Raw genomic sequence first — 19828 nt, forward strand, 5'->3', positions numbered from 1 at the left:
CATACCAGTAGGCTATATCAGATTTCTGTAATATATGCCCATGTCTTCAAGTGTTCCTGTCACAATATCCACAACTCAATGAGTAAGCACAGCAGAGATGAGCACCGCAGAGAGCACTGAAGTGTCATTCACTCATTGCCTCTTGCACATATTTTTAGGGTGATTATATTCAAATGAATACTGAGGAGAAGGCAGGCGTTTGGTGTGCCACTGCTAAGTACTACTTCTGCTGTTAAGATTGGTACCATACAGATGCTACTACATGTAGAACTAAACTACACTAACTTCACTAATCACTGCTGCCTCTACTACTTATTATTGTCATTAGCACAAATCACATGTTGAGTATAAGTACATGCATTTAGTAATCAGAGGAACCAAAAGCTAATCCCATGATATCTGTTTTTTCATTTTATTTGTTTCGTGTAATCCATATGAATTTGATAAAAATCTGAAAATAAGAAAGGCAGATTACATAGTGTGCCATTGATATTAAACACAAAAAATGTATTAAGATCATACTAAAAACAAATATGTGGATGCTCATACAGTTGTAAAATTATATCATGCAAATAAGCAAATGACAGAGAATTTCTTTTATCTTTATTTGTCTACTTGATTACTGTATTTGTGTGTGTGTGTGTGTGTGTGTGTGTGTGTGTGTGTCTTGACAGTAACAGGTGCTCTGATAGAATGGCAGTGATTAAATTTTTGGTCTCATCCTAAGATAGACTTACCTTCGTTGATGCACAAGATGTATGCTAATTAGAACTGGTGGCAAGGTGAGACAAGGGAGTGTGAAAATGATAATTACAATCAGTATCTGGGTTTATCTGGGTATTACATTTGTCACCGTGGTCTCCGCTTGCCTTTACACAATGATTTGTGTACATCAGCGCTTGACTTTTCCTTTGCTTCCAGTACTGTTCCAGTTATTAGTAAATGCAACTCCTCAGTGACATCAGACAATAAATAAAGGAAGGCTGAATGTGGATAGAAATCCAAACTTGAAGTCAACCGCCTCTATGTGAGGGAGCTATTATTTAAACTCTATCAGAGCATTAAAGATGTGCAAACTGCCTACTTTTCTGGCTTGATTAATAATAATAAACACAATCCAAGGTACCTGTTAAGTACTAGTAACCAGCTTGTTAATCCCTATCTCCATGCCATTCATCTTCTAATGACTGTGAAAACTTTGACTGGCAAGATTTATGGTCTGAGGGCCACATTTTACCCTCCACCTTCTATTTATCTGTCTAAATTTGCTCCTATCGCACTGCAGATCCTCTTAAACACTGTAGCTCATATTTGTCCCTCCTACAGTCCTTGTGATACAGTTCCCACACAAGTATTTTTAAATCAGTATTTCATGTCATAACCATCATTCAGGTATTAGCCCTCTCTCTATTATCAACTATTTTCTCACATCTGGGTCCGCACCTGACTGTTTTAAAAATTGCCAATGTTAAGCCACTTTCAAAAAAAACACTTTCAACCAGCACAGTCATAGAATTATTGACCAACCTCCAAGCTACCCTTTTTTATCCAAAATCTTTGAAAAAGTCGTGACGGACCAATTCCTGAAGTTGGTTGAGGGTCATAAAATCTTTGACAATTTTCAGTCCAGCTTTCACCACAAGCATAGTACTTAGACCACATTACTAAGAATGACCAATGTCATCCATATGCACACAAAGGTGAATATTACATTCTTATTCTACATGTTGTGACTGCTGCATTTGATACCATTGGTTATGACATTTTATTTGATAGGTTACACAACTGAGTAGGCGTTTCTGGTACAGCTTGAATGTTTGTATCCACAATCATGTGTTTTCTTCAGCTAAGAAATATTGTGAAAATTGATTTACCCAGTCTTCTACAGATATTGAACTATTTTAATTTTTTGCTGCATAGATTATTGTAATTCTCTCTGCATGTGCCTCAGTAAAGCTGCTAGGCTACTAACTAAAATGAGCCGTCGGTCCCACATTACCCATGTTCTTGCATCCTTAAATTGGCTTCCTGTAAAATTTAGAATAAACTACAAGATCCTGTTGATTCCATATAGACACTGCATGACCTTGCCCCCAGCGACATTTCTGATCTCCTTGTTCCTCATTCCACTTCTCGACCACTCTGATCCTCAAATCTCAGCATTTTGTCCATCCACTGCTCCAGCAGAACAAAAAGTGTCAGTACCTTTGCTTTTTTAGGTCCAACCCTCTGGAATCATCTTGCCCCAAGGTTTCCTGAATCTTTGGACTGTTCTAAAAACCCATCTGTATAGGCAAGCCTTCTTATCGACCTTTTTTTTTTTTTAAGTATATTTTTTTGGGCTTTTGTGCATTTATTGGACAGGATAGTAGAGAGAGATAGGAAATGGGGAGGCAGAGAGAGGGGGAATGACATGCAGCAAAGGCCGTCTGATGCGGGACCAACTGCAGCGAGGACTGTAGCCTCTACACATGGGGCGCCTGCTTAGACCACTACGCCACACGATGCCCCTAATTGACCTTTCATATTGTATTTTATTTCTTTCTTTAGTCATCTATATTTCTAATGTTTGTGTAAAGCACTTTGTAACTGTTTTAAAATTAAATGTTTTAAAAGTGTTATATTAATGAAACTTTACTTACTTACTTACCAGTACTTACTTACTTCTTTATGACTCAGCCTTTGTTGCCGTACTACCTTTTTTCAAAAAAAAAAAATGGTTAGATCCATGACATCTTTTTGTTTCAGCGTGAATAGAGAAAAAGCCTAGTTGTTGAATAATTTATAACAAATTTGGTAAATTTTCCAATAATACACAAAAAACAGAAACATTACAAGACTGTCAGAAGCATATTACTCTGTCCCTGTCCTGTATTAGTACACAATATTCTTCCACAAGCGTTTAGTGAGAATGTGAGAATGTTATCAGATGATGTTTGTGTCTTGGTTTGTTGAACCTCAGCCTGGGAAACCATGTCTGCATGATGTGACAGCAATGAGACAAAGTGGAGGCATCACATTCAGAAATGTCAGTGCACCTTGTTGCACCCTGCACATTACCTCATTAATAATCATCTGGCTGAGCTGTGATCGCCTGGACAGAAGTGTGGCACAGTCGAGCTCCACAGCCCTTTAATGTATATAGCCCACACCTGGAAAAAATACAGGGGCAAGTCTCAGAGGAGATTCCTTTTTCAAGGAAACACAGATATGAGAAAGCATCCCTCTCGGATATGTGATGCCCCGGCTCTACGGGGTCCTGTAGTTTAAGCTTGCATAACAGCCTGTGCACATACATAAAAAGGGTAGAAGAGTGGCCACATTAGAGGATATTTCAATTTCAATTTCAATGAATACTTTTGTCTTTTTAATTGATGGATTGTTTATTAGTTGTTATGTTTATGCTTTGCTTGTCATTTCCTTACTGTCATTAATTTGATGTTTTGTTGGATTGAATATTTCATATTCCTGCCTGGTTGCACTCAGGTTTACATGCCATTATGCTCTAAAGCCTACAGTATGTGTTGTGTGTAGGTTTGTCTCTTGTGAATTGAAACAGCTCTACCAATTTCTTCTCCCAGATATACTGTATGGTTGACTGGAAAGTGAAAGCTAGTCCACAAATGACATTTCTGGCAGGGTTCTGTGAGACATGGAGCAGTCAAGTGAGTTGAACTTTAGGCTGTCTGAGTGCAGACCCACTTGATTTGATACACACACGGGACCCATGTTCAGTGATAAATACTTGACAGTAGAGATATTTATATTCTAAAACCAACTTACTGCAATACACAAGTAAATAAAGTAGTATTTTCATGATAGTGCAAAAAGTTTCATCGTCGTATTTGATTACTATAAACATGACTGATATTTTGTTATGTGCATTTGCACTTACACTTTATTTTGTACTTTTGCGGCTTTAAATGACAGAAATTATGTGATAGCACTTTTTCATTTTTGATACTGACAGAGCGATGAGAGTTTTTTTATCCAAAAACTCTAAATAAGCCATTCCTTTTGCACTTTGCATATGTGTGAGCTGTGAAACATTTTAGCATGGTCTGCCACTTTTTGTAAGACAAAACATCCCATTCATCCAGCACACTGATTGACTTGTTGATCACCTGTGTGAGGATGTGTTTGGTAGAAAACTACACTGCTGAAATTGACTGGGACATATGATTTTGTTCCTCAAAAGTCCGAGTTTTACTTATTTTAGACCCACATTTGCTCTTCTCTAATTAAACTTTAAACTATTGAACTTTCATTGTATGCTTGAAATTTAGCTTTTTGGAATTATTTCCTGCAATATTTTTGGATTTTCAGATGGTGTTGGAAAATTATCTTACGTGCCAAAAGGAATTTTATGACAATAGTCAATGTTTGGTGTGAACTTCGTCTTGGAATAACTTTGTCCTCTATTCTGCTAAAACACACTGCAGGCCAGAGATGATAAAACAACCTGCTAATGGATTTCTGTAGGAAGAGATGTGCCTCTGACTCCACTTACTAACTGGGGGCTAATGTGGAAGTTGTCCAATCCAACATGTACCCAGGGGTTTGATATAACAACAAGCTGACCTATGCAGCCAAGAATAAAGTGAAGTGCCGATAGAAGGGACAGAGAAGGCTTCCTTTCCTGAGGTGCTTTATGCGTTTTAATGCACAAATCACCTTCTTCTGCTCATGTTCTAACAAACTGTCATGGTATGGCCTGTTTTTATGCTTTATACAAGTGATATGCAAGAAAGGTCATAGGGAGGTGAAGGAGGGTGAGAACCCTTTCCAAAAAGGACTGTAGTTTTAACCAGCCTCTGCAGAAAGTTGTCTAGACAGTCAGCCCTCAGCTATATAATGCTTTACGCAAGCGAGCAAAGAGAGTGAGAACCAAGAAATAGGAACATTAAGTGTCAGTCCCCATTTTCAGTTTTTTTGTAATTTATTTCCAGCTGTAAGGAAAAGGCTTAAACTTACAGCAAAGTCTAGCAGATTACATATGGGGGACAAGTAGCAAAAGACAGCAAAAACAGCTTACATTACAAAGAAGGAAATGGATAATTGTGTTTGTTTATCTCACTTTCATTCTCCTCCTTTATTTCTTGCTGTGTTTCTTTCTTTCTGTCTCTAAATAACAGATAGCCTAATTGCCAAGTCACTAATTGTTTAACCCACTTGTGCCACTGCTGGTGCATTCTGGGAGGATAGGGAGCAATGAGGTGAGACAAAGACAAGGAGGCATAAATGATGAATGTGAGAGGACTCCTGCTGGATCTGGACATGCTTCCCTCAACCCTCAGAGCTGTCTGTGCCACTGCATTAATGATCTTAATGAAACAGACAACTTAAATGAAGATGAGAGAGACTGCGAATGAGATAAGAGAGGAACAGAGAGAAGGAGAGGGAGTCTGCATTCAAAACACCTTGACAGAGAGTTTGAAAATATCACATAAATGGAGAATTACTGCTTACGTGTGGAGATGAATGGCACTGAGGGAAAATGCCAAGGTCAGCACACCTTACTCTCTTTATGCTGTGAGCTTATACACCATCAGCAATGTGTCCCATTAGCATTGTTTGCAGATACAATTGCATCCATAAGTAGAGGTGCACAGTGTTTTATACATCATTTTCTCCTGAATCATAGTTTGTTATTGTGGTCAGTAAAATGTAATGAAAGCCTCAACTTTAGGACTTTTTCTTTGGAACTAACCGTAATGTAGCAATTATGTTCACATTTTTGTTACTGTTGGAACATGAACAAAGAAAGTGTAGGACAAAAGACAACCTACATATATGGGCACTTGATAGGGGTCAGTTAATAGGTCAGGTAAAGTGATCCTCAACATATTTTCTGATTCACCTTGTGTTTAAATGCAGATGTAGATGACTGTGTTCATTTAGGGAATATCAAGTATTAAGCATAAGCTACATGAATTATTGGTACAGAAAGTCTTTTTTTTTTACAGCAGCAGCAATTTAGGAATGGTCCTTAACCTTGTGTGTGTGTGTGTGTGTGTGTGTGTGTGTGTGTGTGTGTGTGTGTGTGTGCGTGCATGCTTGCGTATGTGTTTGTCGGTAACATACAAGAAAAAGTTTAAAATATCTATCTGGGCAACACCATTAATTTTCATTTGCTTTGAAGGTTGGAAAAAAATGTTTAACTTAAAATCAAGAACAAACTCTGCAAGATCAATCAGATCAAAAATACAAACACCAAATACCTGATCTTGTGTTTATGTATAAAGCTCATACATTGGAATTTAGTGACAGGTAGTGACAAATGAGTGGCAGCCCATTTCAGAGCCTAATTAGTGCTGTCGGTGAGAGTCACAGTGTGAATGATTCCATGAAACATTTTCCTCAGCACAAGACCTTCAACAGTTTTATAGTTTTAGGGGATCTTGTAAGAGCTGTGATCGACTGCAATTAGAGAGTGTGCGGAGGATCCAGGAGGGGATGTAACTGACAGCATACAATACAATCACCACTGCCTGTGTTGAATATATAGAGATGATGTTTTGAATACTATATAGCTTCTTTTTTTTTTTTTTACCAAGTACAGTATATTCTATAAATAACAAGAAATACACATACTCTGTTTGCTTCTCTTTTTTTGCACCAGTTACTGCCGAGGTAACACAAACAGCTGTTCCATGTCAAGCTATGGAGGGCACAATGAGGTCACAAGCAAAACCTGTTGTAACCCGTATTTTTATTTTACATGAAACTGTGAAGTGGGGTAATCTTATCATATGTATCTCTCTGCTGGGCCACATTGTTTGTTGTCAACATCGGTATGATCATAAGACAAGACACTAAATACCAAGATGTCATGTAGTGAGTGTGCAGTAGTAAACCTCTACAGTGTGTTTATAGATGTATGTGATAACCAGAGCGGCTTTGCATAGTCCCACCAACTGATGTTCTTTTTTCTCTCTTTTTGTAGGCACAGCTTTAATGAAGAAGCAGACCTGCTAACATTCTTGCAGAAGGGACCCTCTTCAACAAGTATGGGGTCACCATGGAAACCATTTCTCTTCCTGTCTGTCATCAGTGGCCTTTCAGGTAAGAAATTCAAAAGGTAGTGTTCAGAAATAATAGTAAGAAGTTGTTTGTACAGAAAAATCTTTGGAGGCAGTGATATTAGAAGAAATAGTACAGTATGCACTGCAATCTACTGCAGTGACATAGCAGTTGTAAATGTGACACAGCCAGGAGAATCATCATTTATGGATGTGAGAGGGGCATTGTGTCTTTTCACACTTGGAGAGGAGTAATCCATGTCTTTGAAATGATGAATTTTGCATCTAAATCCAGGAAAAAGTGAGTATACCATGGCTCATTGAGCATTCCTATTCTTGGTTTGAGTCTCAGAGATTTGACAGTGATTTTCCACACCTTTTCAGTAAAGGTCTATGGTGGCTGTAAACAGCAGTAATACCCAGAAAAAGCATCCGCCAGTGATAAAACCACATCTCTTCATTTGCATGACAATAAGTCGAATTGCTGGTTTGACTGGCCCGACAAGTACTCCCTGATAAATACTTTCCTACTTAATTAAAACAGAAGAAAATCTCTGTTTTGTCGACATTCATGCTTATCCAAAGTACCTTTAAGTATCTCCCTAGCTTTAGTGGCCCAAATGGAATCAAAATCTCACCATGGCAGTGCTTTTCTGGTAGCACATCTTTACTTGCGCGATTAGCGGTGAGTGCACAATTTTAAGTTCCAGATCAAATGTCTCCCTTGGTAAGTTTAGAACATGTGTTTGCCGGTCTAATGGATTCTGCCCTTTTAATGGTTCTTTCAACCCACCAGAGGAGGGTTCATGCTCTCTATAACACTCTGGGAGTTTCTGGGAGTCAAACACACAGCACTAGCCTCACTTGTCCAGAGCTTTCTATAAGCGCTGGCCAAACAGCCAACTACTCATGTATGTGGTATCAAATACAGCTACTTTATTATATTAATTTTTGATTCTAATAATTAGTTTTGATTAACAAGTTGCGATTCATTATGCATGTACATTTATCACCACTAGCCTCCACTTAAAAACAATGAGAGCATGATGATAGAGAAATGTGCTTATCTGTCCCTGAATCAGTCCCGCCCCCACACATGCTCTGAATATGTATGTGTGTGTGTGTGTGTGTGTGGGTGCATTCAGCTGAGAGGTTGTGTCCTGCCAAGTTGAGAGCAGAGAGTGTTTGACAAATATGAGCAGAATAATTGATGATAGAACACATGAAGAATTGCATTGATTGCACTGAGAGGGAACATCCTCATTAGACAGGCGACTTCAGAAAACAGCGGGGGCAGCAGCTTATTGGTCAAGAGTATTATAAAACATTCCTTATTAAAGTTTTGAATTGCTTCTAATTTTAATTGTTGTGAAGAATAATTAAATTTAGAACTGATGCCATGTTAAATGGAAATGTTTAATATTGTCAGTTATTTTACTGATGCAGTATATGATTTAATTTTAAATACCCAATAATTGTGTTTTTGTTTTATTGTGTGGGTAGAGGAACCAGACAGGGCAACATCAGAACCATGAATGAATGTTACGATCAGTCAGGAATAGATGTGGTTTTAGATATTAATAGCTATTTACAGACTTTGTGGCCACAAGAAGCCCAATTCTCCTTTGCAATAATTCACTACATGTGTTCAATCTAGTGGACAAACTCATTAAAATATTCATTAATTAAGATCAGGGCATATGGTGAAGTAGTGGCATTAGAATATGCCAAAGGCCACCAAATCTGGGTTTGTACCACCTGTGTGAGTGTGGCTGTCAGTGTGAAATCCAATGCAATATTACAGTAGACTCTATTTAGTACTGTATATGTGTTCTTTTCTAAATTTATGCTAAAGGATACACAAGCCTCTGGTTTTATTTGCATAAGCACAGGCGTGAGGATGTGTAAAAGAAATAGTGAGGCAATAGCAACTCACTACTTATTTCAACCATTACTCCATACTCCACAAAAACTTGTAAATGCAACTTAAGGGGCATTTCATGCTCTCTGAACAAAGTCACATTAAAACCATAAAACAAAGAAACAGTGTTATCACATAATAGTGCTGAGTGCTTGATAAAATACTCAAACCAGTGACAAACCCCTGGTCATAATAAAATCCACAACCAAAAGATTCAAAGCTATATTGATAAGCGATGGACCTCACTGATAAAACAAGAAATTTAAATAACCAAATTACTCTTTCAACCTTGGGAAGATGCATTACTACACTGGAAGTGTGCCAGGACGCCTGAGGGGAGTGATAGACTTGATTTGGATAAGCAGTATTACTTTTGCCTGCTCATCAGACTTTATGTACCTGACCCTTAATTAAGTTTAAATATTTTTTAGGCAAGAAAGTAACCATTGAGATTTCAAATATGTGCTCAGTTTATCCAAATAATGTCTGTTTAGAAATTTGCTCTGACCTTTTTGGAGATGTGAAAACCTTCGGTTGTGACCAGCGGTCATCTCACAGTCCAGCTCCTGAGTGGACCAGCCAGTGTGTACCGAACGTCCTGGGGAGAACAATGTTATCTCAGCAAGACCTGTGTTAATGTTTTGCTGGCTCTGTTGACCGTAGGGTTGTAATATATGTTATAATTTCTTCTGGAAGATAAAATTTGGTCTCAGAGTTGAAATATGACATTTGTTCTTTGCTTTTTTTTCTGAAGGCAACACTGACTGTGGACTTTGGGGTTCATATGTACAAATTTATCAACTCATTTCAATAAAAATAAACATAAACAGTATGTTAATGAAAACACATAGGCCGAATATTAAATTTTGCTTTATTTTTTTGACATCTATTACAGATTAGATAGCAGGTGTATCTTTTACTACACTCACCAGATTGTTTTTCCCCTGAAAGAGTCTGTTTACCACAGCCAAGCTGAGCTGTTGATGTCAACAAGAAGGCTGCTGTTTGTCCTCCTGTCTTTGGGAATTTAAACTCCACATCTCAGCTGGGCTCTGGTCATTGTACTTCAATACTGAACTTCATCTCCTGTGACAAAATAATCCTTACATCTCTGAAAACGTCACAGCAAATATCCAAACAGACATTATTTGGATAAACTGTCTACCTATCTAAGTGGTTACTTTCTTGACTGAACAAATGCTTAATTAAAGGTTAGAGTTAGGTACATAGAGCTCGATAGGCAGGCAAAAAAGTCTGTAATGTTGCTGCTTATCCAAATTGAGCACATCATTCCCCTAGCATCCTGGATTTGGAGCATTTGTTGCATTTCAGGATTTGGAGCACATTTCCCTTAATGTTTGTGCTTTCACTCTTGTATGTACTTTGTCCTTAGAGGCCACCATACTGCTCACTAAAGTACTCCATCTCCACCTTGTTTACTGTTTTGTGGTGACATGTCTTGCTTATGCCATATTTTAACCTCACCCCAACGCTATCCAGGCGTTGGGGTGAGGCCATTCTAACTTTAACACAGGCAATAATCTTCTATTCATAGTATAGTCAATATCAACACAAACTAAATGTAGTTTTTAGAGATACTTAGTAATACCTTTGATTCTTAAGTAACTTCAAAAGAAAGAATACATGAGAACATAAAGCTTCAGCTACAGTCTTTTTCAATGAACTAACCATTACACTAGAGAAGAACCTGCTACTGAAAAGCCTGGGGTTTTCTGTTTAGCAAGACTTCAACTAGTTTATCAAGTTTATAAACAGGGGCTCAGTGGCTTGTGCAGTTAATTTGTTTCAGCTGAGTCAATTCTGTCCATTGATTTTTGATCTCAGGATTTGGTTCCTTGGTACCTTGGACACATATAGTTGGCAGAATTTGCTCTGCCTGTTCATTATAGGTATCTCAGCCCGACAGACTCTTGTTGTCTTACTGCTTTGCAAAATAATTGCCTCTCTGAAAAAATGGCACGCTCTTTCTGATAGGCCTTATAAGGCTTTACTGTGAAATTGATTTTTCCACCTTTACATTCCATACTCATTTAGAGAGAAATATGTGACCATATCTAATTTTGTCTTAATCAAAATTGCCATTTCAGCCATCAAAGGTGCATATGTGGGTTTTCTGGAACACAACCAATTAAAATGTTCCAAGTTTGAGACAAACTGAATTTAAGCTTGTGAAATCACCCTCCTGTTAAGTACACTTCGTATCTTATTGCCATTACAGGAAATGTGCACTGTTCATGTTTTTACATTCACTCAAATATGATAATATGCAAATTCACAAACTGCAAGTCCTGCAGTGTCCATCGGATGAACACTAAATTATTGTTGCACAGTTTCCACATTAGCATACTGTGTATGCACAACCAAGATTACTTACAAGGTTTTAAATGGTGGCCCAGTTGTTTGCTGCTTCCAAGTACAGTGGACTAGATACAGTCTATGTTTTTAAATGCACAGTTAGTGTTAAGTGGACGAGGAATTGCTTTCTCTCTCCACACACACAAGTGAAACTGTGATGATGATTAAGATTGGCTGATCACTGTATGCGTTGAGTTTTTATTGAACTAATCATTTTGTATTGCTGAACATTTGATGTTTTCAGTTAAATTGAAACTAATGTAGTGCAATATTTTTTTTTCATTTAAACAAAAATAGAACATATCCACATAGAAATAGATACATATACAAAAAATGCATTCTGATGTCGCTCACATTAATGATCACCATATTTGCTGTACACACTGCATTATCCAATTTGTCCAAACATTCTGGCTACATTTCCTCCTGTATAAAGTGTTGTCTTCTTACGCCTCCACGGTGGTGACAGCTGTGGCCATTATGTTTTCAGGTTGTCTGTCCATCCGTCCCATTCTTGTGAACGCGATATCTCAGGAACACCTTGAGGGAATTTCTTCAAATTTGGCACAAATGTTCACTTGGATTCAAGGATGGCCTGATAAGACTTTAGTGGTCAAAGGTCATTGTGACCTCATGCCCATTCCATTCTCATCAACGTGATACAGCATCCACTTGGCCTCAAGGATCGACTGTTTTTTGGCCATAGCTCAAGAATTCATACGCTAATTATGATAGAATACACTTAATACCTTTTATTAAATCCATTCAAAGTCTTCATTGTATACAGTACATTACATGAGCCTGGACAGACATGGTTGCAAACTGCAACTTAACTGGTTGACAGAGGCATACAACCATGACGTGGTAATTCTAGAGGTCGAATGAGAGGGCAAGGAAATATAACAGTGTAGACAAATGAAATGTTATGGGCATCACATAAAAACCCCGGAAAGAACATGCACACTATACATCAGTATTGTCCTCAGGCATATTGTGTTCTTATAACAAGCAAGGACAGGTCTTTACTTTTGTTTGCTTTCTTTGTTCTTCAGCCTTGGGAGAAATTTCAGAACTCATTCCTGTTTGGCTCTTTTAGAGGGATGACTCTCAGTGGACTTTTATCAGATCTCCTGAAGGAACTTGTATTTCCTGTCATCATCCATCCACACATTAACAGTCGAGCATTGCCTTATCAATAACTGAAATCAAATGAGGCAAATTAGTGGTGCCCATTTCGTCTGCAGTTCTGATATAATCAGGGTATTGATTTTTAAACTGTGATACGAAAACAGGAAACCCCCTGTGTCAGATGTTAGGTCTGTGGATTATGATTTTGAAGGAGAATTGTTCATGTCACCCAATAATTTCCATTTGACAGAACCACAGAATAAGGGTATTTAATTCAGGCAAGGTTGGTACACAGGTGATCAATCAGAACAGGGAGAGAAATCCAATGGGCTAAGGCTAAACTCTTGGTCAAAAAAACTAAACTGGTCAAACACACTAGGTAGAACACAAAGAGATTGCTGGAATGTTTGATTCAAAGACAAACTGGCACAGGACACAGGGAGCACGCAGACTAAATACACTAGGAAGGGAAGACAGAAGAGGGGCGGGGTCGACAATCACAGGACCGGGGAAACACATGATGGCAGGACGTGGAAATCCGGAACGAGAGTGGAGGTTCGACACACCAAAATAAAACAGTCAAAGTCAAAGTCAAAACCAAAAATTTGGTAACAGAACATGCCACCATTGGTAATAAAGAAAATCTATAAAAGTAGTGGTTTTCCACTTTGTTCAAAACAGCGCTGAGAGCTGAGCATGCTTTTAGCACTCGCAACTATCAGAAATATGTCATATTTTAGTCAGAGTGCCCCACTTCAAACTGGTTTTCAATATTATCAGCAGCAAGAGCCATGAGCAGCTATTCCCAGAGGTGTGATGCAGTCTTTGTCTTTTATGATACTTTTGACATGATGGCTTGTGTAATGCATTATTGACCTACTGTTCTCTCTGGATATTCTGAAAAATCTCCCTTTTGAAGAGAATAGTTCTTCTGTTCTGTTTTATCTCCCTCTGTACTTGTCTCCACAGCCCAGTCTCTTTTCATTCCATAGATATTTAAATCATGCAGAAGCAGAGAGGGCAGCACAATTAGATTTCTCTCATGTTTAAAAGTAGGCTGGGCAGGCATGATGTCTGGGGCCATTTTGTCCTCCCTTTAGCCCGCCTCAGATTGAAATACAATGTTGTTTGGAGTGTTAAGTGTGGAATGGTAATCCAGCTGTACCTCAGCTTACTCTGAGGTGTCTCAATATTAAAAGTGGTTGCATGGAATATAGATGTGTAGTGCTGTATAAGTGAGGCAGGAAGTCATTTTCCCCAAGGGTAAAAGAGTCATACACCAGAAATATGGTTGCGTATGGGGAAATGGTTTGAGTATTTGCATGCACTACACAGTGCTGGACCATGCAATGAATATATTGCTGTGATTGTATGCCTTGAAAAAATAAACATTAGAATATGGAGCTTTGTTAAAAGTCACCTCTAATCCACAGAGGTCAACTGCATTTCCCAATGTCCCAGTATCCCACTAACCCAAAAGGGATATACCTGTCACTACAAGCATGAAGCAATAATCACTTGTCACAATCCTGCAGGTTATTAACTTTCTACAGCTAATCTGTACTAAAAACAAGAGCTTTGAGATCTATTTTTGGTCACACCATCAGGGAGTGATGGACTTTCTCCAACTGGCAGGAGAAGCTGAGTTGTGACAGCCTCTCTTACGCTCACAACTAAAGCCCAGGCAATGGAAAAAAAAAAAAAGTCATTGTGGATTTTTGTAAGCATGAGAAGTTGGGCACAGCATTCAAGTCTTGGCAGTCAAGCTTCTTTGGTGTGTACAGTGATCAACAAAATAATCAGTGCCCGGGGATTTTGAATTTTGAATTTCAGAGTACACAAGTACATACAATGAGCCTGTGTGCTGACGCCAAAGTTTGTGAAATAGAGTCTTTCTATCACGTGCCACATAGCCTCAAGCCAATTAGAAAAGTTTGCTTCATATTTTAGAAACAGAAAACATGCACAACCTCTAATTTTGTGTCATTTTACTGCAGGATTATGTTGTATTTCCATTAAAGGTTTTAAATTAAAAAAAGAAAGAAAGAATATCAGTAAAAATGGTGCACGCTGGACAGAGACTCCCGCTCTTCCCATTAAGAGGCACGACAGCATTAATACCATATATCATACGGCACCACAGCGGTTCCATCATTACTCTGGCAAGGTTGAAGCAACGAATACAATCCTCATCGTCCACCAAGGATCAGGAAGTAAGACTGGGTTTTAGTAAGTAGTCCTCTGTGATAGGAGGTGAGGTGAGGTTGCATATGATGTATGGATTGTTCTATCTGTAATGATATTCCACTGAATAAATGTTCTCAAGCCTAATCAGCTTCAGTCAATATAATCTCCCTGTGAAGGTCTTCATTAATCTTGCAGGCTATGGCTAATCATGTCCGTCTACTTGAGCCCCCACGAGCGTCTCACCTACTTTCTGCATGTTATTCTAATTAATTTTTCACACCAGTCTCGAGGCTTCAGGCAAGCCCAAGACTCACACATTGTCTCCTGTGCAGTTCCAACCCAATAACCCGATACAAGTGAATCTAATACAAGTATGTGAGTTTCTCACTGTCTCCACAGTCTTCCCTTCCCCGGGTCTCCCTTCGCTTCACTTGAAGCATGTCATCCTCCTTTAGCTTCACCATTACTTATGTTGTTGGTGTGTTTGCGCATTGTTCCTTGTATTAAAGCCAATTAAGTCTCTCCAGTTGGTCATATTGTATAATAACTTAGACTTTACGCAATTAATATAGTATACTGAAAGGTGATCACCATTAAAACAAACCCACAACCTAACATAGGATGATAAGGACAAGGTAAAAGAAGCGTTTGGCTTTTTGTTCTTTGTTCAAGTATAAAATGGCCATTGTCTCCTTAGTTGATGTTATCATGATGGCGGTGTTAAGACCTGAAACGATCACCGATGGCATTGCTCTAGAGCTTCCTGAAATGCAGCAGGTGCAGCCCTTTCAACAACAATGAGTGTCTCTGATTTTGCACCCTCTGAAAGATAGGGATCAGAGGGATCTGCAAGGGTCATTGCTTTTATCAGATGAAGGTGACAGCTGACAAGAGCAAGTGCCTGTCGGCTTCAGTAGTCAAACAAACAAAAGAGACTTTTTTTAGTATGCTGTATTTGTCAGAATCTGGCCCGAATCTGGAATGTTATTTTCCTGGGAAAAAGGAATGAGACTTTTTCTAACTTTCACTTGACAGAACAGTATATGCAGGTTTGACAGGATTTCCCTGTAACCTGTTTCAAGTCTTATGTCACACAAAAGGGGAGTAGCGGGCCAGTGCCACTTAGAGTTCTGCATGGTTTTTCAAGATTCTTTCATGGATTATATTGATATCAGTTTGGTGCACACTGAAACCTTTTTTGAGGGTTTTCCTTGACAAAACCAGACACATTCAACATATTTAAGTCATTTATTTTCTGTGCTAACTCATGAGTAAACAACTGAATGGAAAATGTCACAGAATCTCAACAAACAGCCTTCAATTACCAGTTCCTGTATTTGGGGCCAACCTTGCAGTCAAGATTTGTTACTATCTTGCCAGATTATTACTGGTTGGACACCTAGCTATATCAAGTACAATCCAATATAACACCCTCCATATCAACTGACAGTAGTCAGGGATGAAAAAAGTATTAGGATTTCCTTTCAGCATTATGTTGTACAATCAAGCACCACTGCAAAAATACAGCCTCCAAAATGATCACTGAGTTGTATCAATACCCCTTTGAAACTGTAGCAACAGAACTGAATTTGTTAGAATTGTGACAACCTAACCACAAAGTCATGTTTGCACTGAAGGACGTTGTAGCATGGCTCAGGTAGTGTTGTTATGATACTAACATTATGACTTCGATATGATGCCTGTCTAATATTTTGATGCCAATACTGAAACAATACTTACTAATAGTGCACTACTGTAGTGTGTGGGCTAATAATCCTGGGTTTGAGCTTCATCACCATGAAGTACCAGACTTGGTGAATTTTAAACAATGAATTTGAACATTTATATCATTATAATTGAATCATTGTCAATAATTAGATCAAGATCATGGTGTTATTAAAGCTTTAAGTATGTAATCTGATGCCCCATATACTTTCTTTGATAGTTAACTTTATATTTGCAACCAGTGTTTAATAAGACTCATTGCGTCTCCTTGGCGGAAGTTTTTTTGCCCTACTGAGCACATTTTCTAGTAATAGAAATAATTACTGACAAAAATGTACATGCCATAATTATCATTACCAGTACTGATTGAGTATACATTGATCATTTATAACTGGTGTTGTGGATCTGCATAGTTGTGAATGCCTGATTTGTAACAGCTTGCAAGTTATGGTAAAGTTAGCCTGACCAAAAGTGAACATTGCATAAAAAGACACAGTCAAATTATCATTGCCCTTAATTGCCTCGTCAAACTCCGATGTTCGTTTGTCACAAAATAAATTGCACTTGTTTGACTTACATATAAGGGCACGATGTAATTATGTTATCTATCACATTTTGCTAACCTGTCGCTCTTTGAATTCATTGAACAGGTCGGCATGTCTGTCGGTCTGTTTGCCATGTTGGACATGTTGGCTCCGGCAGTCTGCGTAGGTTTGAAACATCTTTTACAAACTGGGTTTTCACTGTGCATTGTCTTGCCCTGACTTTCACTTTGTGTGTCTGCTTTGTCAACAAGCAGTTGACAGTTGGCTAGAGCACTTTTGAAGCCATGCCTCTTGTTTTGTCACCATGAAAGCTGCAGACGAGCACATAACAGAAAAAAAAATGGTTGGAAGCTGGGCGCTACACACACACACACACACACACACACACACACTGCTCCACTGTCATATGAAATGTGGTTTTTATTAAAACACTGTCATTCGTTAAGTATCAATACTAATAAAACAGAGTGTACTGTAGATCCATTTTTAACACCACAGTCTTGCGATAACTTTCTATTATCAGTATCCCGTGCAACACTAGGCTCAAGCATTTTGATTACTATGCTATCTTTTAGTCCTGTGCTCTCTCTAACTGAGTATGTCACATGTGCACAGGGATAAACACCAATGTGGATTTCTTTCTGGCTTTGGCCCAGTCTCAATTAGCAGCGAGAGGTTGTGTTGACGCTTTAGGGAGGACTTGCATCCTGGGTTTCCTGTTTTTGACCAATTCACTTCCGTTTGTCCAGTATTGCTCAAGGCCAGGAATCTACAGGTATCTAACGATTTGATTTTGATTCACGGCGCTAAAACTTAATTACACATTGATTTCTTATGTGTCTTTTACCATCTTAATCTTTGGTTTCCAGTTGTTACCTTATAAAAACATTCATTATTATCAAAAATGAATAAAGTCTGAGTAATTTACTGTATATAAAAAAAAGCCACCTGGCATTGACATGATATGGCATGTCTACCTGTACATTTCCCATATAGGTAGATAAATGAGGCTTCTTTCTTGACAGTATTTTAAACCTTTATTTAAATGAAGATAGTGCAACTGTCATCTTATAACAGGATCAACTAATTTTATAACAAGCTGATTCCCTTTCATCACTCGCTGCATTTCTCAAACACACTGCAACTGTCACAGCATCGTCACAGTTGTCAGTCAGAGCGATGCAGAGTTGTGCTCAGTCAAAAAGCTTTATTCAAAGAAACACATCAGTGCGAGAAACAGGATGATGAGTGGGTTATCAACTAAACATCAATTTACCATGGTACCATTTCATATTTCTTTGGTTGGATTGGAGGATATCAACAACATGAATTTCCTTGATAATGCATATAGCTAAATTTTTATCACTATAGGACTCCCATGCTCATCGCTCAGTATTGGTTAAATGAACTTAATAAGAGATACAGTACCTTCACTTCCCACTTTGTTTCATGTATAGACTTGTTACCTCCCCCATTTCTTGCAAAATTGACTTCACCCAAGTAACAAAGGCAAGTTTGCAGCTGACGCTTTGAAAAGCTTCTGAATTCATTTGGTTGAGTTTTTTGTGTCAGTGCTGAACTGAATTGTCATGTTTCTAAGAATTGATCATTTTCTTTTGCAAGGATTTACTGTTAATTTTTAAAGACGTAGGAGGGACAAAACTGGCTTAACAGAAAGCATGAAAGACCATAACGTTATTCATCATTATAATGCTCAAGAAGTCATTCGAAAAAAAATGCTGACAAATCTATGAACTGTAACCAAAAGCAAACCAACGGCTAAAATGAAACATTAAACTTATATTAATTGCTGGTAAATAAAAATGCTCTTTTCAAAAACATGGCTTTTGAAAAATGACATGAAATCACTGAGCATTTTTCTGAGACTAATTAGATGTTAGAAAAAAACAATTGTTCAGCAAAATCGTTGTCCAGCATCAACTGGCTGCTACTGCATGTTAAATGTATGTTAAACATAGCAAAATGTGCTAAAATACATGATATACACATTTTAGGATTAAGGTGGTATTCAGTCATATGGGGCTAAAAATAAGAAATGTGTGTTAGTCTTATTTTTGACCTACTACTTTTAGTTAACTTCTCCAGCTGTCAAAAGCATATTTTGAGAAGAAGTGGAAGGCTCTGCATTGTTCAGTCAACTGTGCGCATCAGCTGCGGGAATGTGGTTTACACCTCAATTGAGCTGATTCTCAGCAAGATAAATGATTTAACTGACTACCAACCAACTACTAATTGCTTTTCTTATCAATTTTCAAACTCACAATACCTTTAATTTCAAATGGAGTTCCATATCCGGCTTCTCCGCAGAATATGTGATGCATAATTGCCCACTGTAGATAGCAGTATTTTTGCTGCGGAGAAGTCCCCGAAGGCACATAATTATTTCTCAGTTTTGTTCAGTTCTTTCATAGCACTTTATCATGTAGTGCAAAACACTCCCACCCCCCCCTTTGCAGAACTCTGATTAGACTCTTGCTGAGCTTCAAGCTTCTAGTCTTTTTCATCTTAGTTTTAAGCATTATAACTGTACAGCAATCCTTCCATATGATCAGTACTTTCAGCTATTTGTTGTAGCTGTATCATACAGTTGCTTCGGAAGAAATATGTATTTATGATCATCTGTCATAGGGAAACTACTGTAAGTGTGTGTGTAATCTTGAGTTGTTATATTTATAGGATCATAAAAGACAACACAGTGGCAAATTACCCTTCATAAAGTGGATTGAATCCCTTAAAAGTAAGTAGTAGAAGAATGTGGTGACAGAAATGACTAGTGACAGCTTCAACTGCTGTTTACATTTCAGAGAGAATATTATTCTGAACCCCCATGGACTCCTTTACTTTAAAGGAAGCTGTTCCTCTCCTGTTCTGTTACACCTACCATTTTATCAAATTTGAGACTT

The 19828-nt window shown here is 38.1% G+C and overlaps 1 protein-coding gene across 2 annotated transcripts in view; it reads left to right on the forward strand.

Annotated features, from left to right (window-relative positions):
- Window positions 1–19828, forward strand: part of cntn5 (contactin 5) — a 100133-nt gene that overhangs the window by 22747 nt on the left and 57558 nt on the right. For both annotated transcript variants that reach the window (XM_087173608.1, XM_023404918.2), the window contains exon 2: window positions 6947–7065. In XM_087173608.1, coding sequence (XP_087029734.1) covers window positions 7011–7065 — 55 coding nt within the window. In that variant the 5' untranslated portion in view covers window positions 6947–7010. The remainder of the gene's footprint in view (window positions 1–6946; window positions 7066–19828) is intronic.

Source organism: Seriola lalandi, unplaced genomic scaffold (assembly GCF_002814215.2).
Source record: "Seriola lalandi dorsalis isolate HSWRI2012SDOR001 ecotype SW California unplaced genomic scaffold, Sedor1 jcf7180002054257, whole genome shotgun sequence".
NCBI classification, from domain to species: Eukaryota; Metazoa; Chordata; class Actinopteri; order Carangiformes; family Carangidae; genus Seriola; species Seriola lalandi.